Genomic DNA, 23,957 nt, shown 5'->3' with positions numbered 1-23,957 from the left:
CCTTCAGATGAGCAAGTACCCTTGACCGCTTCACCGGCCCATTCAATCCTCTCGCATTCCAGGTGACCAACCGGATCAGAGGGCATCCCGCCCCCCCCTCCCCCGTCGACTAGCCATAACCCGTCGACTGCCCGCCCCAGGCCAGCACCCCCTGCCCAACCCAGTCCCCACAGCGACAACACCTCACCTCTGTCCCCCCAGCCCCCACCAGCTCCTTCCTGACCCTACCAGCAGCAACCCGGTATTCCCCTTTCCCCCCTCCCTTCCCCCCAGGCTAGGAACCCTCCCAGCCGTGGACCGTCCTCCATTGTACTTCCGTGGGTCAGCTAACTTCTGCTGACCCCGGAAACTCCCGCCAATAACCCGACCCCTCCCAAAGTGAAATCATCCCCCAATCTATCCCTCCTCCAGGCACCGCTCCAGCGTGGGGAAGAACCAGTTAAGGCCCCGCCTCCCCCCGTCATCGTCTCCGCCCCCCAGCCCCGCAGCACGGGAAACCAGAGGAAAGCCCGCGCTTTTGCACTGTCCCACCACACCCTTCTGACGCAGCTCCAAAATACCAGCCCCACTCCATACCCCCAACCCGACATAGAATACAACAAACCCCCCCAACCCTCCCCGCAAGATACAAAACTCAAACAATGCCCCACAGCAAAAAAAACATAACAGAACAACACCCCCATAAATAACCATATCAAAATTATAAAAGTACAAAAAAACAAAAAAAGAAGAACACAGCAACAGCAGAAACCAGCAATAAAGCATTACAACCGACCCCGCAACCCCCAACCCCTAGTTCAAGTCCAGTTTCTCCGTCCGCATGAAGGCCCACGCCTCCTCCGGGGAATCAAAATAATAATGCTGGTCCGAATAAGTTATCCACAGGCGCGCGGGCTGCAACATTCCGAACTTTATCTTTTTCCTGTAAAGCACCTCTTTCGTCCGATTAAATTCAGACCGCCGCTTAGCCACCTCCGCACTCCAATCCTGGTAGATCCATACTACCCCATTCTCCCAATTGCTGCTCTTCACCTTCTTGGTCCAGCGCAGCACACACTCCCGATCACTGAACCGGTGGAACCTCACCAGCACCGCACGCGGGGGTTCATTCTCCTTAGGCCTCCTGGCCAGTACTTTGTGTGCTCCCTCCAGCTCCAAGGGCAGATGGAAAGACCCGCCCCCCACTAGCGAGTTCAGCATTGTAGCCACGTAGGTTGTCAGGTCCGACCCCTCCAGCCCCTCCGCAAGGCCCAAGATCCGTAGGTTTTATCGCCTCATGCGGTGATCAAGCTCCTCGAAGCGTTCCTGCCACTTCTTGTGGAGTGCCTCGTGCCCCTCCATCTTACTCACGAGGACCACGGCCTCCTCCTCTCGTTCAGTGGCCTGCGTCTGCAACCCCTTGATGGCAGCACCCTGGGTCGTCTGAATCTCCGACAGCCTTCTGTTCGTTTCCTGCAGAGAGCTCAGTACCTCAGCCTTGAAGTCTGTAAAACAGCGAGGAGAGCAGCTTGTTGCTCCTGGGCCCACTGCTTCCACTCCTCTGGAGCTCCGCCGGCCGCCATCTTGGATTCCTTCCCCCGTTTTTTCTGGGGAGCTGCTGCCGTTTTTTCCCCCTTTCCACTCCGAGTTCGAGTCATGGACTGCGGGGAAAGTCGATCAGCACACCTTCTCCCACCGGGAGACGTCGAAAAATTTCCGTTTTGGGCTCTAAAAAGAGCCGAAAAGTCCGTTTAAAACGGGAGCCCCCAAATGTGTGGCTTCCTACGTCATCGCCGTCACCGGAAGTCAGACTTGGAGATAGCTTTAACACATTTATTAAACTGTTAACGATTCTCCTACTTGGATTTGACTCTCCTGTTAATCCTGCTATAGCTACTCAGACTGACGAACCAGTCTGCTACAATCCATGTGGTGGTGTGATGTGTTTCAATCAACCCTGTGTACTCACTAAGTGTCTCCACTGGAAAGAGGAAGATCATGTGTGCTGTGTCCTGTTATATGGGTTGGTGTAATGCCCTCCTGTGATAGTGTCACCTCTGTGTGTGTCTTGAATGCCCATTGGTCGTGTCCTATCTTACTGGCCTATTGGTTGAATGTCTATGTGTCATGTCTCTGGTGTTCCCTCTAGTGTCTATCTAGTCTACGTGTATTTACATTAACCCCTTGTGTATTTACAGTGATGCATATCACCACATTGGCCATATCAGCAATGTTCCCACCTCACAAACAAATTTAAAGAAACACACCAGCTCAAGGGACAATGTGGGAGTGGAACCTTTGCAGTGGTGGTATATCTCTGAAATTACCTGTGCCACCCACAATGCAATATCTGGAATGAATAGCACCGGCACCATTCCCTACACCCTAGCTATGACAAAAATTACATTCTGAGTCTCTCCTTCCTTCCCTATGTACGGTAGGCGTTGTCTGTATAGCATGCAAGAAACAATACTTTTCACGGTATACTAATACATGTGACAATAATAAATCAAATCAAATCGAGAAGCCAAATATCCTGGCAAAGCTGCATACATGTTTCACCTAATTCTCTCTGGAGAGAGAGAATGCAATGTATCCCCTTCTCTTTGGACACCAAGTATAGTCACCTCCTTTATACAGCAGTGAATGGAGAACTGTGAGACTTTGGAGATATTGCCTGCTTCAGCTTGGAGCGCAGTGCAAAGAATTCAAGGCCATAGTCATCTTTGCTACCACCAGCAGAGTTGTCCCGGATTCCCTGCTCGGAGACTGCAGACATGCCTACAATAGCTGGCAAATTTCAGTGAACACATCTGAGTAAAATGGAGAGGTTGCACACACACTCTTCCTGCCTTGGTTTGAGGGTGGGGAGTCGCTCTTTGAAGACATTGGGTGTATATCCTCACCTGACAAGTGTATTTATCCCCTTCTTGTCCTGCTTAAGCAGCCGGGCTTTCTCTGTTCCACCACTCCTCAATCTCCCTTTCATTGCTACATACCATGGAGGATGAAAACGACAGCATCAATGACTGGGAATATGTGGTCTGAACAGAACCCTTGAAATGAGAACTAAGGCCTTCACCATTTACCATATCACTCCATGTAAATTGTACCAACCTTAAGTAGCAGTACAAACCTACAAGGAATTCAACTAACTTCGAAACAGGCAGTGCAAATCAATCAGCAAATAACCTGAAAATGATTGATGATCCCTTTTAAAAACGTTCCCTTTAAGAAACAAAGATTCGGGGTTGGGAGTGTGACCTTTCTTGCTCCTGAATTTAGTAATGACACAGAGAGTCCACACCAAGCAAAGTCAAGAACTGGGTTTATTTACAAATGATATTTACAGCGTCTGGTAGATCCTCACAGGGTTAGTCTCTCTGAAGTCAGTGCCATACTGGCGACCTTTTACACATTAGTTAATAGATCCCTGGGGGGATCTCATACTCTGCAAGCACCATGGTGGAGACAAGCATTCCCACCCCATAGGTCTCGTGCGGGATATTATACTGAACACATATTCAGTTGTGCAAAGTTGAAAGATGCCATTAGTTGGAGCGTTGAGGTTGAAAATAGCAGTGTTAGAGTCCAATCAGCATTGCACATTTCCAGTGCTGGCTTTAACAGCCTTCCTAAAATGATGCCATCACTGTCTGTGTCGGAATTGTACACATGTGGCACGGGTGCCATTGTGGACCTGAAATAGCATCCATTCCACAAGCAAATCTGTGACATCTATGACAATTGGTGATGGCTCTTACATTAAATAATCAGGGAAGAAGTTGCATTATAAATAGCAGCCATAACGGAAATCCAAAGTTCATGCTTCAAGACACCAATATTGTGTGACACTTGCCCCGAAACGTACAACAGTTTTAATTGTTTGTTAAGAAGATAAGTGTAATATCCCGCACGGGACCTACGGGGTTGGAATGCTTGCCCCGTGGTCCTTTGGAGTACGAGCTCCCCTGCTAGGGCTGCGTTTCTCTGTATGAAAGGTTTACCGCGGAGTGTACATATCGTCCTTGTAAATAAACTTTGTTTCTTATTTTACTCAGTGTGGACTCCCCGTGTCTTTATTAAAATAAGGACTTAAGACGTAGGTGCAGGAATAGGCCATTCAAATATATTCCATAATTCAATTAGATTTAACTGCCCTTTTACCTCTGATATGCCATCCCACATTATCCCCATATGATTTGATTCCTACCAACCCCTTCCTTGAAAATACAGAACAATTGAGCATCCACTGCTCCCTGGGTTAGAGAATTCCAAAGTATAGCAGCTCTTTGGGCCAAAAAGGAACCTCAACTCAATTCTTTTTTTTTTTTATATAATTTTTATTGGAATTTTTTACAGAAAATATAAAACATAACGACAAACAATGAAATGCAACAAAATAACCCATAATAACTGTGACACCCCCAGACCGTATCGGCGCATGTATCACATCCCCCCACCCCCCCAACCCTAATGAACAACAAAAGAACTTTAAAAATATTAAAATTAAATAAACAAACATAGTCATTGTCGGCCCCCCCTTTTCCCTCCCCTTTTCCCTCCCTGGGTTGCTGCTGCTGCTGTCCCGTACCCTATCGTTGAGCCAGAAAGTCGAGAAAAGGCTGCCACCGCCTAAAGAACCCTTGTACCGACCCTCTCAGGGCGAATTTGACCTTCTCTAGCTTAATGAAACCCGCCATGTCATTGATCCAGGTCTCCACGTTTGGGGGCCTCGCATCCTTCCATTGTAGCAAGATCCTTCGCCGGGCTACTAGGGACGCAAAGGCCAGCACACCGGCCTCTTTCGCCTCCTGCACTCCCGGCTCCACCCCAACCCCAAAAATCGCGAGTCCCCATCCTGGCTTGACCCTGGATCCCACCACCCTCGACACCGTCCTCGCCACCCCCCTTCCAGAACTCCTCCAGTGCCGGGCATGCCCAGAACATATGGGCATGGTTCGCTGGACTCCCCGAGCACCTGACACACCTGTCCTCACCCCCAAAGAACCTACTCATCCTCGTCCCAGTCATGTGGGCCCGGTGCAGCACCTTGAATTGGATGAGGCTAAGCCGCGCACACGAGGAGGAAGAATTAACCCTCTCCAGGGCATCAGCCCATGTCCCGTCTTCGATCTGTTCCCCCAGTTCCCCCTCCCACTTCGTTTTCAGCTCCTCTACTGACGCCTCCTCCGCCTCCTGCATAACCTTGTAGATATCAGATATCTTCCCCTCTCCGACCCAGACCCCCGAAAGCACCCTGTCGCTCACCCCCCTCGCGGGAAGCGAAGGGAATCCCTCCACCTGCCGCCTAGCAAATGCCTTTACCTGCAGATACCTGAACATGTTCCCCGGGGGGAGCCCAAATTTCTCCTCCAACTCCCCCAGGCTCGCAAACCTCCCATCAATAAACAGGTCCCTCAGCTGTCTGATGCCCGCTCTGTGCCAACCCTGAAATCCCCCATCAATGTTCCCCGGGACGAACCTATGGTTCCCCCTTAACGGAGCCTCCATCGAGCCCCCCACTTCTCCCCTATGTCGCCTCCACTGCCCCCAAATCTTGAGGGTAGCCGCCACCACCGGACTCGTGGTATACCTCGTAGGAGGGAACGGCCACGGCGCCGTTACCAGGGCCCCCAGGCTTGTATCGCCACAGGACGCCCTCTCCATCCGTTTCCATGCTGCCCCCTCCCCCTCCATTACCCACTTGCGCACCATCGACACATTGGCCGCCCAATAATACCCCGAGAGATTGGGTAACGCCAGCCCCCCACCATCTCTACCCCGCTCCAAGAAGACCCTCTTCACCCTCGGGGTCCCATGCGCCCAAACAAAGCTCATGATGCTGCTAGTCACCCTTCTAAAAAAGGCCCTAGGGATAAAGATGGGCAAACACTGAAAAAGGAACAAGAACCTCGGGAGAACCATCATTTTGACGGACTGCACTCTACCCGCCAACGATAGCGGCACCATGTCCCACCTTTTAAATTCCTCTTCCATCTGCTCCACCAGCCTGGTAAAATTAAGCTCTCAACTCAATTCTTAATGGTTGATCCTTAGTCTGAGACAGTGACCCTAGATCTAGAATGCCCAGCATCTATCCTGTCAAGTCACTACAGAATTTTATGTTTCAATGAATCACTTCTCATTTATCTAAATTATCAGGAATACAGACTTAGTCTAATCAATCCCTCCTCATGGGACTATTCTCTCATCCACTTAACAGGGCAGAAAGTGCCTTGGGTTAATGCCTAACCCAAAAGACTGGACCTTTGACAATGCAGCACCCCCTCAATACTGCACTGGTGTGTCAGCATTCATTTCTTTTTGCTCAAGTCCTGGAGTGGGACTTGAACCCAGAACCTTGTGACTCGGACAAGAGTGCTGCCAACTGTGCCACAACTGACAGAGAAAGGAAAGAGCAAAACAATTTACATTAAAAAATGATAATGCATTTCCACAAAATTTCTGTCACAAACAATACTGTTCTTTTATTTCAAGCAGTGCTTTAAAAAAATAACCAAGAGCAAAGCTAACAACTCTGCACGGATCAATCAGTCTCTCTTTGATAAGGGATGGAGCCAAGAAAGCAGACATTAGGGCAGGTAACAAAATGCAAACCAAAAAAACCTTAAAGGAGGAAGTGTAGAGGAAAAGAGGTCTGCTTCAGGAATTCCAGAGTAAGAGCATGACTGCCAATGAAGGGGCAAAATAAATGGGGCTTGCACAAGAGGGTACAGTTGGAGGGACAGAGTTTTCAATGGGCTGGAGGTGGTTACAGGGATTTGGGAGGACAAAATTCATGAGGGATTTGAACACAAGGAAAATAATCTTAAATTTGAGGCATTGATGGACCAAGAACTAATGAAGGACAGCAGTCAGAAGGGTAATGGATGAATGGGACGGTGTGAGTTATGATTCAGGCAGCAAAATTTCAGATGAGCTCAAGTTTATGGCGTCTGGAAAATAAAAAATAGAGTCTGTCAAGAAGAGCAATTTTATAAACCAGGATTTTTAATTGAAAGGAATGTTACCAAAATTTGTTTTTGAAAAGAAAGCATTGCCAAATGACTGGAATCCAGTAGTGGTCCTTCAATTTTTCAGTATATTGCAGGAACGGTGGGCTGGATTCTCTGATCCTGAGGCTAAGTGTTGACGCCATCGTAAACGCCATTGTGTTTCTCAATGGCATCAACACGGCCCCAGGATCAGCACTTCTGGCCCCTACAGGGGGCCAGCAGGGCGCTGGAGCGGTTCACGCCGCTCCAGCTGCTGATCCGGCTGTGGAATGGGCGCCGGTGGATGCGCGCTTGCGCAATGGATCCGGCGCGAACCCGCACATGCCCAGTCCCACTGTCGCGATTTCCGAGTGTCTCCCTTGTCCGCGCTGGCCCTGACCCAACATGGCGCATGAGTACAGGCGCTGTCGCGGAAGGAGGCCAGGAGACAGAGAGGCGGGCCCGCCGATCATTGGGTCCCGATCGCTGGCCAGGCCACATTGGAGCCCCCCTCCGCCCCCGGGATCGGACCCCCCCTCTCCCCCCCCTCCCCCCCTCCAACAGGCCGCCACCTGACCCTTCGACGCCGAGGTCCTGCCGGCTCAGAGCAGGTTAGAACGGCGCCGGCTGGACTCTTTTTATTTTACGGCCACTTGGCCCATCTGGGCCGGAGAATCTCGGGGAGGGGGGCACGTAGAGCGAACCCCAACTGGCGCCGTGCCGACCATGCAGGCCCCAATGGCACCGATTCTCCGTTCTGCAGAGAATCGCGTCCCGGCGTCGGGGTGGCATGGTGCGATTCGCGCAGCCCCCCCGGCAATTATCTGACCCGGCGAGGGGTCGGAGAATCCCCCCCCTGTGTGTCAGCTTTGGCTCAATTGCAAACCCCATAAAAGGAACTTAGTCTCCCTTGTCCATGACCCCCACCCTGACTCATATCAGGACCCTCAGGTTGCAGTCTGTCAACAGATTGTAACATTCATTTGTTGTTGGCAGACCTCTGCCAGACCACACGATTTCCCAGCACTTCTCACTGGCATTGCACTCCCCATCCAGGTTAGATGCTGGTGAGAGAGAAATTAATCTGCCAGCATGGTTTCATGTTGGAATCCTGCTGACATCTAACATTTCCAGCCATTTTGCTAATTTCTCATAACTCCATTCAGTTCAGTCATGTGACTGCATTTTCTTCTTGTGATATGCCAGTGACAATATTGCTTTTATTTCCAATTATTTATTTTCCTATGAGTGTGTTGAAGAATACTGATGATGACAATCAATAGTTACTAGACAATGTTACTCTGAATTCCCAACATTTTTCTGAAATACCTACTGATGTACCAGAGTTCAGCAAAGATTGATGATAAATATCTTTGATATAAAATGTTTTTTGCATCAAAAGTGTTTCAAGCATCACTTTAACTAGCTTGGAAATAAGTACAGATTTTGCTAATAGTAAGCATTTACATTAATGTTTTGCAGAACATTCAGACTGTTTGCTTCATCCTTCCATGTTCACACACCCTACTAGAGTAATTTGGCCCCAATGGAAAATCATGTGAAAATGCCTTCCAAAATGGGGAAATGTCACTGTTCTCCCAATACCTTCTCAGCGTCTAGCCAAGCAAAATGTCGCAATGCTAAAAGATGCTCCAGGTCCACCTCAAAACAAACTCCAAAATTAAACACCAGAAAGTTGTCTTCTTTTCCAAACTTTCCTATGCTTCACATCAACCCTAGCTGTAAAATGCCTTTTCAAACATGGAAGACACGTGGACAGACTGAACTTAAGAACCACTTTCAGCACTTGATTACATCGGTTTACCCAAACACTGAAAGGCAGATGGAGAAAGAACATTCTGAAATGACAAAGTTTCAAAGCACAGAGGACATTTCTTATCTCAGTTCGCAGAATGTTGTAGAGAAAGTGAGATGTGATCTTCAATCCAATTTCTGGAGTTCAGATTCTACTATGACCCTACCCGATGCAGAAAGTATATGTGAAGAAATAGCTATACCAACAAGCAGCTGCTCATCCATGTATAGTATTGACTCCTCAACAGAGAACTCCCTGAATTCACACCCTGTTGGAAACCAGCTACCTGCTAATGTTTATGAGGAGGTGTGCTACCAGATGAAACAACTCCAACACTTGACCCAGCATGTTGAAAAACTTGGAGAAATGGTAAGGAGTAATTAAAAGTAACAATACACCAAACAAATAATTATCTGTAAAAAATCTTCCAGCAATATAGTTCCAGTAAATAATTTGATCCCAGCAGAAAGTTCAGCGCTCTAATTTAGTGAGATCAAAAGTCAAGCATTGTTTCCATTTCAACAGCACTCAACCTCGATTCCTGTTCAATAATGAGCTGAATTATCAGCTTCACAACTGGCCTGTCAAGAACAAAATAACTAAGGTTGTTCTTCTTTTCGATTTCCGCTATAATACTCACCACCCATCAAAGGTGACAAAACAAATTCTACAATTATTTTAGGAAAAATAGGTTGTTAGGAACAATTTCATCCCCTTGAAAGCTGATAACGGTCATGTTGTCAATGAAAATAAAGAAATAGTGGACATGCTGAATAATTACTTTGCATCAGAATTTACAGTAGAGGAAAAAGATTAGCTCAAGAAAAAAAAAATCAATGGGTCAGGCCCAGGAACTCAGTAAGAGTAACATCAGCAAGTTAACAATAATTGAGAAATTCATGGCACATTCCCAGGACCAGATGCTTTCCACCCCAGGGTTTATAAGGAATAGGTGGGATTGTTGCGGATGTCCTAAGTTTTTCAAAGTTCTCTCAATTCAGGAAGCCCTCCTTTAGATTGAGAATTACTGCTATTTAAGAAAGGTGTGAGAGGGAAACCAGAGAATTATAGTCCAACTAGCCTGACCTTTATCCAGACGTTGCGAGGGTCTGCAATTAAGGATTGGTTGGCTGAACACACTGAACATTTTTAGTTGATCAGAAAGTCAGCATGGACTTGTAAAGGGTAAGGCATGCCTAATGAATCTGTTTGAATTTTTTCAAGATTTACCTAAAACTATGGTCAGGGAATGTTATTTATATGGACTTTCAGAAAGCATTTGATAAAGTCCCTTGTAAGAACCTGCTAGCTAAAGTTGAAGATCATGGAATTGAAGGCAAATTATTGACTTGATTAAGATATTGGCATAACTGCAGGTGACAGCAAGTAGAAGAGGGTAGAAGTCTTGCTTCAGATAATACAAAGCTCTGGTGAGACGATACCTGGAGTGCTCGTTCAGTTATGGACACCATACCTTATGAAGGATATCTTGACCTTTGAAGGAGTGCAGCCTAGATTTGTTTGAGATATTTGGACTCCAAAGATTAAACTTCAAGAAGAGAATAAACAAACTAGGATTGTATTAACTGGAATTTAGGAGGTGAAGTTTTCAAGAAACGGATAATAAAATAATCTTTATTATTGTAACAAGTAGGCTTACATTAACACTGCAATGAAGTTACTGAAGTTAAAATTGGGAAAAACTGGCTGGATTCTCTGGATTTCAGCCAAATCTCCATTCATTGCAGTGGGACTGGAGTATCCCGCTGGCGTGAATGAATGGAAAATCGTTCTCACTGGCTGCGATCTACCAGCCTCGTCAGCCCGACCAGGGACACAATGAGGCCAGTAAATCTTACAAGAGGCCTCGTGAGATTTACCTGCCTTGTCACACCTTGCAAGATCTAACAAGATCTTGTGAGATGTTGCGATCTGGATCCCACCAACAATGGGCAGGACCTACATTTACATATTCACGTGAGCAGTTAGGCTCACTTGAATATGTCTGTGCCAGAGTTATCAAAGGCGCGGGCTCTAACCCTGTGACTCGGAGACCCGAGTGAGCACCGTTTAGCAGTGGTATCCATCAACATGGACCGGGCGTACCGACATTTGGGCTGGTCTCCCAGACGATTGGGGACCCCTGGGTGGTCAGGCTCTGGGCAGGGTGATACCCTGGCACCCCTAATGCCATTGTGGCAGTGCCAGCCTGGCAGTGCCACCTGCATACCTTGGCAATGCCACCCAGGTGTCACCCTGCCACTTCCAGGCTGGCATGGGCACTGCTAGGGTGCCAGACTAGCAGTGTCAAGGTGCCCAGGTGGCATTTTGCCAATGCTGGGGATTGGGTCCGGGGGTGCCCTGTCCTTATGAGGTGGGTGTGGAAGGCTTGATGACCACCTTATTGATCAGATGGGGTGTTGTGGGATCCAAAGACTGTGGTGGGTAGTCTAAAAATCAGGGCGCCATTTTCTCTTCCTGCACTGGCGAGCAGAACCCGTAAGTACAGGAAACGGGATTAAGTGTGGCCTCGGTGGGGCATTCCTCGCCAAGGCACCAAAATGAAGCAGAGTCCTGTTCAAAAAGTGGGGTCACTCTTGGCGCTGCCAGTGCCGGGAAACACTTGAATAAACGCGCTCGACACGGGACTCATTTCATTTCTGTTAAATCACGGCCACCATTTCTGCTGATTGGGGAGTTGGGCCGTAGTAAAAAAATTACAGCCAAATCTTTTATATGTCAAATTAGAATATAGTTTGGGGGAGGGGGGGGCAACATCGGGAGAGTGGGGAATTGTATAACACATTAAACGCCCTTGAGCTCAACCAGTATGACATCTCTGCAGTGTGGGCTGACCTTCGAACCCTTGGCCCACCTTTCCAGGCATCGCACCCCACCCACCACCCGCAGGTGATGGGTGTGAGTGAACACTCACCGTACAGGCAGGGGTCAGACAATGGCATAGATTGAAGATTACCGGCGCTCAGCTCACTACGGTTTATCATCACCCTCTGCCTTAATTGGTGACCCACTGACAGGACTGACACAGTCACAGCACCCTGGAGTGATGTGACACAAACCCTCTGGACTTTTTTTTTTTATAAATGTTTTTATTCAGTTTTCGTATTTTATATTGAACAAATTACAAATTGTTAGGAGAGAGAAAAAAAAAAAAAAACAAACAAAAACAAACACGCAAAAATTAACACACATATTTACAGGTAAGCATCTTCGTAGTAGTAACTGCGCCCCCCCCCCCCCTCCCCCCCTCAACATGTTTATTTAGCTTGGTTTTGGGCCTTAGCTAGCCATCGAACCCCCGTAACGAACCTGTAGCCCCCCCCCCCCCTCCCGCTACCTTCCCCCGACTATTCTTCCTCTTGTACATTGGCCACAAATAGGTCCCGGAACAGTCGCATGAATGGCTCCCACGTTCTGTGGAAGCCGTCGTCCGACCCTCGGATGGCAAATTTGATTTTCTCCATTTGGAGAGATTCCGAGAGGTCGGACAGCCAGTCCGCAGCTCTGGGCGGTGCTGCTGACCGCCAGCCAAACAGGATTCTACGGCGGGCGATCAGGGAGGCAAAGGCAAGGGCATCCGCCCTCCTCCCCAGGAATAGATCTGGCTGTTCTGAAACCCCGAAGACCGCCACTATCGGGCATGGCTCCACCCTCACTCCCACCACTTTGGACATTACCTCGAAGAAGGCTGTCCAGTACTCCACGAGTCTGGGGCAGGACCAGAACATGTGGGCGTGGTTGGCCGGGCCTCTTTGGCACCGTTCACATCTGTCTTCCACCTCCGGGAAGAACCTACTCATACGGGTTCTTGTTAAGTGGGCTCTATGTACCACTTTTAGTTGCGTCAGGCTGAGCCTTGCGCACGTGGAGGTGGAGTTGACCCTATGCAGTGCTTCGCTCCAGAGTCCCCACCCGATCTCCATCCCCAGGTCGTCCTCCCATTTCCTCCTTGTTGCGTCCAGTACGGTGTCGTCCCTATCTACCAGTCGGTCATACATGTCACTACAGTTCCCTTTCTCTAGGATACTTGCGTCCAGTAGGTCTTCCAGTAGTGTCTGTCGTGGCGGTTGTGGGTACGTCCTTGTCTCCTTTCGTAGGAAGTTTTTGAGCTGCAGGTACCGTAGCTCGTTCCCCCCAGCTAGCTGAAATTTCTCTGTCAGTTCGTCCAGTGTTGCGATCCTGTCGTCCGTGTATAGGTCCCTGACTGTCAGTGTCCCCCCGTCCTGCCTCCACCTTTTGAAGGTGGCGTCGGTCAGTGCTGGTTTGAACCTATGGTTGTTGCAGATGGGAGCCCTGTTCGACATTTTGGTCAGGCCAAGTTGCTGCCGCAGTTGGTTCCAGGATTGGAGGGTGGCTGTCACCACTGGGCTGCTGGAGTGTTTTTTGGGTGGGGATGGGAGTGCTGCCGTGGCGAGGGCCCGGAGGGAGGTTCCCATGCAGGAGGCCTCCTCCGCACGCACCCACTCAGCTTCTGGCTCCTGGATCCATCCCCTTACTCGCTCGGCTGTTGCTGCCCAGTGGTAGAATTGTAGATTCGGGAGGGCTAACCCTCCCCTGGTTTTTGTTTTTTGTAAGACCTTCTTTGGGATCCTAGCATTTTTAACCCCCCCATACGAACGCCATGATGAGTTTGTCCAGCGCTTTGAAAAAGGCCTTGGGGATGTAGATCGGAATGGATCTAAACAGGAAGAGGAACCTGGGCAGTACGTTCATTTTGATCGTCTGAACTCTCCCCGCGAGGGAGAGCGGGAGTGTGTTCCATCTTTGCAGGTCCTTTTTAACTTCCTCCGTCAGGCTGGTGAGGTTCCATTTGTGGATCCCTTTCCAGTCATGGGCTATTTGGATCCCCAGGTAGCGGAATTTATGTCGGGCTTGTTTGAACGGCAGCCCCTTTAGTGCTGCCCCCCCCCCCCCCCCCCCCCCCCTTGCGGGTGTAATGGGAAGATCTCACTTTTGCTCATGTTGAGTTTGTAGCCCGAGAAGGCTCCAAACTCTTTCAGGAGCGCGATGATTCCGTCCAGGCTGCTTTGTGGGTCCGAGATATAGAGGAGCAGATCATCCGCATAGAGTGAGACTCTGTGCTCTCTACCTCCCCTTCGGATCCCCCTCCAATTTTTTGCTGCCCTGAGCGCGATTGCTAGCGGTTCGATTGCTAGTGCGAACAGCAGCGGGGACAGTGGGCATCCTTGTCTGGTGCCCCTGTGCAGCTGGAAGTATTGGGAGTTGGTATTGTTGGTCTGTACACTCGCCATGGGAGCGTTGTACAGGAGCTTTACCCAAGCGGTGAACCCTGTTCCAAGCCCGAACCGCTCCAGTACCTCTATGAGGTATTTCCATTCGACTCTGTCGAAGGCCTTTTCTGCGTCCAGGGAGACGATCACCTCTTGTGTTCTCTCCCCGGAGGGGGTCATTATCACGTTCAGCAGGCGCCTGATGTTCGCGGTCAGCTGTCTACCTTTGACAAAGCCCGTCTGGTCCTCTGTGACCACCTCAGGTACACAGTCTTCTAGCCTTTTGGCTAGGATTTTGGCCAGTATTTTGGCGTCTGCATTCAGCAGAGATATGGGTCTGTATGACCCACATTCCGTTGGGTCTTTGTCTTTCTTAGGTATCAGCGAGATTGAGGCCTGTGCTAACGTGGGTGGCAACGTGCCCCTAGCTAGCGAGTCTGTGAACATCTCCCGCATGTGCGGGGCCAGCGCTGTCGCAAATTTTTTGTAGAAGTCCGCCGGGAATCCGTCCGGTCCCGGCGCCTTCCCCGCCTGCATGGAGCTAATGCTCTCCATGATCTCTCCCAGTGCTAGTGGTGCTTCCAGATCCCGTTTTCTGCCCTCTCCCACAACTGGTATGTTCAGTCCGTCAAGAAACCGGTTCATCCCAGCCTTCCCCGTTGGGGGCTCTGAGGTGTACAGCTCTTGGTAGAAGGCCTTGAAGGTTTTGTTAATCTTCTCTGGTTCTGTTTCCAACGTGCCTCTGGTATCTCTGATTTGCGCGATTTCTCTGCTGGCTGCCTGCTTTCTCAGCTGGTGGGCCAACAGGCGGCTGGCTTTGTCTCCGTGTTCGTATAGGGCCCCGCGTGCCTGGCGGAGTTGGTGTACTGCTTTCCTGGTGGAGAGCAGGTCAAAGTTCCTTTGTAATTCTTTTCTCTCCGCCAGGAGTTCTACAGTCGGGGCCTCGGAGTATTTATGGTCTACCTCCAGTATGGAGTCGACCAGCTTCTGCCTAGCCACCCTTTCCTCCCTATCTCTTTGCGCTTTGTAGGCTATGATTTCCCCTCTTAGTACGGCCTTAAGCGCTTCCCAGAACGTGGAGGGTGAGACCTCCCCGTTTGGTTGATCTCAGTGTACTCCGCTATGGCCTGCGCTATCCTTTCGCTGAAGGCCTTGTCAGCTAGTAAGGCACCGTCCAACCTCCATTTGGGGCGCTGGGCCCTTCCCGTCTCTAGCCGCACATCCATGTAGTGTGGAGCGTGGTCTGATATCACAATTGCGGAGTATTCCACCTTGTCTATCTCTGGAAGCACCGTTTTCCCCCACCACAAAGAAGTCAATTCTGGTGTACACGTTGTGTACTGGGGAGAAGAAAGAGAATTCTTTCTCCCCCGGGTGGGCGAATCTCCAGGGGTCTACTGCTCCCATCTGCTCCATATAGTGGCTGAGTTCCCTTGCCATGTTTGAGGTTTTCCCCGTTCTGGGGTTTGATCTGTCCGTCGTTGGGTCCTGTACACAGTTGAAGTCCCCCCCCATGATTAGTCGGTGCGTCGCTATGTCCGGGATTTCTGCCATGGTCTTTTGGATGAAGCTCGTGTCGTCCCAGTTGGGCGCGTACACGTTAACTAGAACTACCGGCGCCCCATCCAGGGCCCCGCTGACCATGACATACCGTCCCCCTGGGTCCGTAACCGTCTTTGTCGCCCTAAACATTGTCCTCTTTCAAACCCTCTGGACTTGATTGTTCGCCCCGCCACACCACTTTTCTGCCTCGACCCGCCGGCGGGATTCTCCGTTACGCTGGCCGGTCAATGGGGTTTCCCATTGTGGGGCAGCCCCACGTCGTCGGGAAACCCCCGGGCGCCGGCAAAATGGAGAATCCCACCGGCGGAGAATCACACCCTCTGTTTCGGATGTTGGCTGTTGCATATCTGGTGTTACCTCCTGTTCAGGCGCAATGTAGGATCACGGCCTGACTGAGATGCTAGACAATGACCCGCACATGCTACATGGCCCGCCCACCCATGGGAATCCATTTGGGATGTGTGAAGTGCTCACTTAACCACGGTTACCAACTCCCTATTAGCAATAGCCTTCAGCCACACAGCCAGAGACTTTGAAGTTGGTGGGGGTTATGGGTGGTCAGTGGGGCAGACGGGCAGGGACAAGGGTTGTCCCCGGCACGGATACACACGATCCAGGGGTTGACATGGTGGTGCTATGCGTAGTTGCCCCCTAGTTGTCCCCCTCCAGCACCTTCCCCCACCCTCCCATTGCAGCCCACCCCCAGTCGGGGCTCTCCCAGATGAGGGACCCCCAACCCACGCTAAGCACTGCGGTGGCAGGCCCAGCGCCCTTGAGCTCTTTGCCTGTAGCAAAGATGGCCACTTACCTTCTCGGCTCCCCACAGAAGCCTTTCCACCAGGTTCACGTTTTTCAAAAGGAGTACTAATCGGCGCCAGCAATTAACGGGAGTGACCCCAACTGCCTCCCATGATTAATCATGGGAGGCAGTTGGGGTCACTCCCGTTAATTGTATGGAAATAGGGCTTAAGTTTTGATAATTGGTTTCTCGCCATGCTACGGCGAGATCTCGATTTCGCCTACGAGAGCAGTTGTATCGCAAACTGTTTGGCGCCTGACGCAGTTCTCATCTTTGGCCTATCCCGCTATTCATCGGCCTAATTTCACTTGAGCGAGAGCGCAACAAGGCCAGAAAATCGTGCCCTAAGACTCTTGTATTTACAAACGAGGCCTTTATTGTGAGCTATAGCATGAGCTGCTGACATTCCAAGTCTGCGTGTCAGAGAGCGCGGAATCAAGGGTTACACGGAAGTTATATTCCAGGTTTGATAATAATAATCGTTGTTGTAATTAGGCTTCCATTAACACTGCAATGAAGTTTCTGTGAAAAGCCCCTAGTCGCCACATTCTGGTACCTGTTCAGGTACACAGAGGGAGAATTCAGAATGCCCAATTCACCTAACAGCATATCTTTCGGCACTTGTGGTAGGAAATCGGAGCACCCGGAGGAAACCCATGCAGACACGGGGAGAACATGCAGACTCTGCACAGACAGTGACCCAAGCCGAGAATTGATCCTGGGAGACTGGCGCTGTGAAGCAAGTGCTAACCATTGTGCTACCGTGCTGCAAGAAGTTAGCAGATACCAATTGGTTGTTACTAATTACCTATGTCCAGTCACCACTATCAATTAGATTGACATCATGCATAATACATGAGAACAGTTCACCAATCATAACATAGATATGTCTACTGAATTCTAATATCAAATCAGTACGAAGATATGTACATGCTGTCCTTGAGTATTTATCACCAGTTTTTCATTATCAACTCTTTGGATATCAATCACTTCCCTGTCTGACTTCTCTAACTTATAATATGTTTCCCAAGGTAAAAATGTTACAGCAATAAACAGCTCTTTGTGATTATGCCTCCCTTTCTGCCTACTTCTAGACAATATGGCACCAGAGTAAAATGGTGCATGATCCCACATTGTTCATTGCCATCCTTGATGATGACCATGTGTTGCTTGCCTTTCCTGGGACTCCATCATTAGCACAATGTGTCCTTGGGATGGTTTCCCACAACTAACAACTTCAGCTCAGATCGAGACAGAAGAATTTTAACCCCTTCAGCACTTAGTGGATAACTAGAGTTTCAAAACTCCACTGCAGGTTTTTAACACTATCTTCAAGAGTTTCAAAGCTGCTAGTTCCATGGATACAACAGCTTCCAAAGCTTTCTTTAAGGTCAGGTTGCTTTCGGTTAACCAGCACTTTTGAATAGCTTAACACCTTAAATCACAGACTAATCTATCTCTGATGTTATCATTTAACACATACTTGAATTTGCAGTGTTCAGCCACTCTTTTCAGGGTAGCTACAGTCTGTGCAATCAATTCACCTTCTTCTTGGTTGTGTTTTTGTGTTTATGAAACCTCAAACGTTCTGTGATGACTCAAGGTTTTGGTGAATAGTGGCCCTGCAACATTTACACTATTTCATCCTAGATTTATGTGCCTGACTTTTCCGGCTGTATTAGACTCCTAAGAACATAACATAAGAACATAAGAACTAGGAGCAGGGGTAGGCCATCTGGCCCCTCGAGCCTGCTCCACCATTCAATGAGATCAAAGCTGATCTTTTGTGGACTCAGCTCCACTTTCTGGCCCGAACACCATAACCCTTTATTCCTTTATTCTTCAAAAAACTATGTATCTTTATCTTGAAAACATTTAATAAAGGAGCCTCAACTGCTTCACTAGGCAAGGAATTCCATATATTCACAACCCTTTGGATGAAGAAGTTCCTCCTAAGCTCAGTCCTAAATCTACTTCCCCTTATTTTAAGGCTATGCCCCCTAGTTCTGCTTTCACCCACCAGTGGAAACAACCTGCCCGCATCTATCCTATTTATTCCCTTCATAATTTTATATGTTTTTAAAAGATCCCCCCCCCCCCCCCACATCCTTCTAAATTCCAACGAATACAGTCCCAGTGTACTCAACCTCTCCTCTAAAGTGGTTAAATGCACCCCCCCCCCCCCCCCCCCCCCCCCCAATTACGCTCAGGAATGTTGGGACTTTTATAATCTGCTGCTGTCCTGTTCCCATGAACAAAATAGTTGAATCCTTCTCTTTAGGAGCTCCATCACTCTGTATTCTCATCAAAGGAAATGTCCCACGGTGTCAAAGACGTTCGACTTTTTTTCAGCTGCCTACAAACGCTGTTTGCCTACCTCGTCCCCAGTGCATTAGGAATTGAGTCTGCAAGCCTCAGACGTTCCAAAAAACAACGAGCTTTATTAAGAAGATGTCAACACTACAGGCTGATATGTTACACTGCCCATTTGCTGCCGCAAGTGATAATGATGTCATGATCGGTCTCTTAAAGTGCCCCTGTTCCACTGCAAGGCTGCCAGTGAGGAAATACAAGTAGTATCATTGTCATGATATGCAGACATGCAGATCATGATATACAGACAGGCACAGTCAGGCAGCTAATGAACACAGAAAACAGGACATGACCAATCAGCAGGCAGGACACTCAGGGGTGGTATCTCACTATAAAAGGCACGAGGCACTCACACGCCGCCTCTTTCCACTGATGAACATCTACAGAGTGAGTCAGGGTGTATGTACAGTATCACTCCTCCAGCACGTGGCTAAGAGCTAATCTGGTTCAGTCAGACAGAGTAACCACACTTAGGTTAGCAGAGAGTCAAACTCATAGAGAACTGTGCTACTGGTTCAATAAATCAGTTTGAACTAACTTCAAGTTCTGGAGTATCTTTTGGTTAAAGCTGCATCCAGTTGCAGCCTGTGTTATCCCAGAGTACATAACACGACATGCTACCAGGAGACTGCTTAATCTAAGTGGTTTAACTCAGTCCGTTCCGTGACGACCAGCGAATGTATCCCGGCACCATGGAGAAGATTCAGGCTCCTCAGCAGCTCAGGACCTCTGGCAATCTCAGTGCCAACTGGCAGACATTCAAGCAACAGTTTCTGCTGTACATCAAAGCTTCAGACCTCATGGGAGCATCTGATGCAAGGAAGATCGCGCTTCTCCTCTCAACACCGGGTGATCAAGCCATCAGACTCTTCAACTCTTTTCACTTCACCGAAGGCCAGGACAAGACAAAGTTTCAGACCATCCTGGACAAGCTTGACAGTCACTGTGAAGTGGACACCAATAAAATCTTCGAGCGCTACATATTCACACAGCGTCTACAAGGTAAAGATGAATCTTTCAACTCCTTCTTAACTAACCTCTGCCTGCTAGCACGAGTTCACTCTGATCCTCTGAGAGAGCAGCTACTAAAAATCAAGCATATGACCCTGCCAGTCACGATTAAAATATGCACAGTGCATGAGCACGGCAAAAATCGCTATGTCCAGTACAAATCGGCTGAAAATGAGAAACTTGCCTCCCACGAGGCAGAGAGTGTGCAGCCCATCTCCCGGATGCAGCGCCTCAGCATTGATGAAAGCGGCCATTTTGTGCGCTTTTCCCGCGACCCCACGCATGCGTGATGCGAACGGGATAATGAAGCGGCCGACACCCGCACTACACCTATGCGATTATGCGCAGAGCGTCAGGACGCCGACGTCATGCGTGCTCGAATTGTGGCAACACCCACTTAAAGAAACACTGCCCTGCAAGAGGCAGGCGATGTTTAAACTGCGGGACTATTCAGCCTTGTGCAGGTCTGCACCACCAGTCAGGGGCTAGTGCTCCCAATTCCAACGACGGCGGGTTCAGAGTGTGCAACAATGATTACAGGATTCTGATCCTGGCAGCTGAACGGATCAAGAGGAAGAATGCCTGGACTCCGCATACTGTGTGGGCACCATTACCAAATGTGAATATGCCACATCCAACTCATCACAACTTCAATCCATCCTCGCTGTGGATTCTGCAGACGAATGGCGTGCGGTGATGCAGGTCAACCACTGCTCCATCCAGTTTAAGCTGGACACAGGTGCAGCTGCAAACCTCCTCTCACAGGCAGATTTCAAACACATCAAAAAGCCCCCCAAGGTCCTTCCAGCAGCCTCCTGGACTACAACGGAAATGCCATCACGGCACTGGGATCCTGCCATCGTCTCCAACCAGAGCACCCACGCATGGTTACGTTTTGAAATTGTCAAGCCAGACAGGGCATCCCTACTTGGCATGCATGCCTGCAAGCAGCTGAACCTCGTGCAGCGGGTTTACACAACAACATCCTCCAATGTGGATCTTCAGGCCGGCATTGACGCAATCCTCGCTCAGTATCCGGATGTGTTCGACGGGATGGGCACGCTGCCATATCGATACAAGATTCTGCTACGACCTGATGCCAAGCCAGTGGTCCATGCACCACACCGGTCCCGGCTCCGCTGAGGGAGTGCCTGAAGGCACAGCTCAAGGATCTTCAGCAACAGGGCATCATTTCCAAGGTAACTGAACCGACTGACTGGCTCAGCTCGATGGTATGTATTAGAAAGCCTTCGGGAGACCTGCGCATGTGCATTGATCCCAAGGATCTCAATAAGAATATATTGCGTGAACACTACCCCATCCTGAAGCAGGAGGAACTCATTAGTGAGATGGCACACGCACGGTTTTTAACCAAGTTAGATGCGTCACTTTGATTTTGGCAAATCCAGCTGGATGAGTCCAGCAGAAGGCTCTGCACCTTCAACACACCGTTGGGCAGTTACTGCTATAATCGCATGCCGTTTGGCATTGTCTTGGCATCGGAGATCTTCCATCGCATCATGGAGTAGATGATGGAGGGCATTGAAGGAGTTTGTGTGTATGTGGACGACATCATCATATGGTCCACGACCCCTGAAGAACATGTTTCCCGTCTCCAGCAGGTATTCCGCCGTGTCCATGCCTATGGCCTGAAGCTGAACAGGGCCAAATGTTGCTTTGGCATGTCGACACTCAAGTTCTTAGGTGACCAGATCTCACATCGAAGCCATGAATGTCCCTGAAGATAAGAAGGCGGTGTTGCACATCCAGGGCATGGTCAGTTTTCTGGGCAAGTTCATCCCAAACCTGGCCTCACACACTACGGCCCTATGAAACCTGGTGAAAAAGTCCACTGCCTTTGAGTGGAAGGCAGCACATCATGCAGAGTGGTTGGAGCTGAAAGCCAAGCTCACCATTGCACCCGTCTTGGTACTTTTTCGACCCAGACAGGGAGACAAAGATCTCGACAGATGCGAGCCAGGATGGCATCGGTGCGGTGCTGCTTCAGCGCGATGACACTTCATCCTGGGCACCCGTAGCCTATGCATCGAGGGGCATGACGCCCACCGAAACACGGTTTGCGCAAATAGAGAAGGAATGCCTGGGTCTTCTCACTGGCATTCTCAAGTTTCACGACTATTTCTACGGCCTGCCGACATTCACTGTCGAGACGGATCATAGGCCTCTGGTCCACATTATCCACAAGGACCTGAATGACATGACGCCTGGTTTGCAGCGCATCCTCCTCAAACTCAGAAGGTATGGCTTTGACTTAGTGTACACGTCTGGCAAGGAGCTCATCATCGCTGATGCATTGTCTTGCTCCATCACATTGCCTAGTGAACCGCTGCAAATCATCCGGCAGATTGAATCACAGGTGCAGCTGTGTGCTAGCACATTCCCGGCGTCTGATGAAAAGGTTGTTCGTTTCCACGAGGAGAAAGCCAAAGACCCCTTCTTGCAGCGTGTCATGCACCACCTCGCCAATGGCTAGCAGAATGGGCAGTGCCCTCAATTTTACAATGGAAAGGACGACCTGACGGTGATTAACGGTATTCTCAAGCTGGACCGGATTGTCATTCCACTCAGTCCCCAGAGCTTGGTCCTCCGCCAAATCCACGAGGGACACCTGGGCATCGAGAAGTGCAGATGCAGAGCCCGGCAAGCTGCCTACTGGCCAGGTATTAGCCAGGACATCTCGAGCATGGTCCTCAACTGTGTGACTTGTCAACGCTTCCAGCCAGTGCAGAGCAAGGAGACGCTCCAGCAGCATGAAATCGAGATCTCCCCGTGGTCCAAGGTTGGCATTGACCTCTTTTGTGCGAATGGTCGTGACTACGTGTTGATTATTGACTATTTCTCCAATTACCCTGAAGTCGTGAAGCTCTCAGACCTCATATCTCGGACTGTAAGGAGACGTTCTCCAGGCATGGTATCCCACTCACTGTCATGAGTGACAATGGCCTCGAATGGTCTATGTTTGCCAAGGCATACCATTTCAAACATGTCACTTCCAGCCCACACTATCTGCAGTCCAATGGGAATGTTGAAAAAGGGGTGCACAATGTGAAACAGCTCATCTGTAAGGCCACGGATTCTGCTTCTAACATCCACCTCGCGCTGCTTGCGTACAGGATGACCCCACTGTCCACTGGCATGTCGCTGGCTCAACTCCTGGTGAACAGGGACCTGTGAACGACACTTCCAGCCATACACTTGCCCAACCTGAATCACCTCCCGGTGCTGCAGAAGGTGCAGCAACTCTGAAACCACCAAAAGCAGGGCTATGATGCTCATGCCACCAATTTGCCCGTGTTATCCCTGGCAGACACTGTCAGGATCAAGATACCAGATGGTGGCTTGTCTGCTCCAGCTGTCATTGTTCGACAGGCTGTTTGATAGGCTCGTATGTTGTACATATGGCTGATGGTTCTGTTGTGTGCGAAACAGACGGACACTGCGCAAAGTTGCCTGCCCGCAACCGCTTTCTTCTCCGTTTCTGTCCATTGTTTTGCCACCTCCTGATACCTCGAACTACGAGGCCACCAGTCAGGCTTCCATCCCGCCTGTCGTCCCCACCACCATCTCTCCGGCAGTCGACAAGGATCAGACGCAAGCCCCTGAGACTGGACTTATGAACATTTGTTTTGTTTGTTATGATCTGTTTTCTCACATTAGTTAGCTGTCTTCAAATGTAAACACATTCACATATGCCACCACTTGTAAATATGTTAATATATGCCACCACATGTAAGTACGTTCCCATGTGCCAACAAAACATAAAAAAAAGGAGAGATGTCATGATATGCAGATCATGATATACAGACAGGCACAGACAGGCAGCTAATGAACACAGAAAACAGGACATGACCAATCAGCAGGCAGGACACTCCGGGGTGGTATCTCACTATAAAAGGCACGAGGCACTCACACGCCGCCTCTTTCCACTGATGGACATCTACAGAGTGAGTCAGGGTGTATGTACAGTATCACTCCTCCAGCACGTGGCTGAGAACTAGTCTTGTTCAGTCAGACAGAGTAACCACACTTAGGTTAGCAGAGAGTCGAACTCATAGAAAACTGTGCTAACTGTGCTACTGGTTCAATAAATCAGATTGAACTAACTTCAAGTTCTGGAGTATCTTTTGGTTAAAGCTGAATCCAGT

The 23,957-nt window shown here is 49.4% G+C and overlaps 1 protein-coding gene across 4 annotated transcripts in view; it reads left to right on the top strand.

Moving 5' to 3' along the window:
- Nucleotides 1–23,957, top strand: part of LOC119977444 (GRIP and coiled-coil domain-containing protein 2-like) — a 179,186-nt gene that overhangs the window by 9,895 nt on the left and 145,334 nt on the right. For 2 of the 4 annotated variants that reach the window (XM_038818360.1, XM_038818358.1), the window contains exon 2: nucleotides 8,460–9,162. In XM_038818360.1, the coding sequence (XP_038674288.1) occupies nucleotides 8,524–9,162 (639 nt within the window). In that variant the 5' untranslated portion in view covers nucleotides 8,460–8,523. Of the gene's footprint in view, nucleotides 1–6,497; nucleotides 6,585–8,459; nucleotides 9,163–23,957 lie in introns of those variants that run through there. The other 2 variants (XM_038818359.1, XM_038818362.1) reach the window with 2 other exon arrangements.

Source organism: Scyliorhinus canicula, chromosome 14, assembly GCF_902713615.1.
Source record: "Scyliorhinus canicula chromosome 14, sScyCan1.1, whole genome shotgun sequence".
Taxonomy (NCBI): domain Eukaryota; kingdom Metazoa; phylum Chordata; class Chondrichthyes; order Carcharhiniformes; family Scyliorhinidae; genus Scyliorhinus; species Scyliorhinus canicula.
This window is presented reverse-complemented; position numbering and strand designations above follow the sequence as displayed.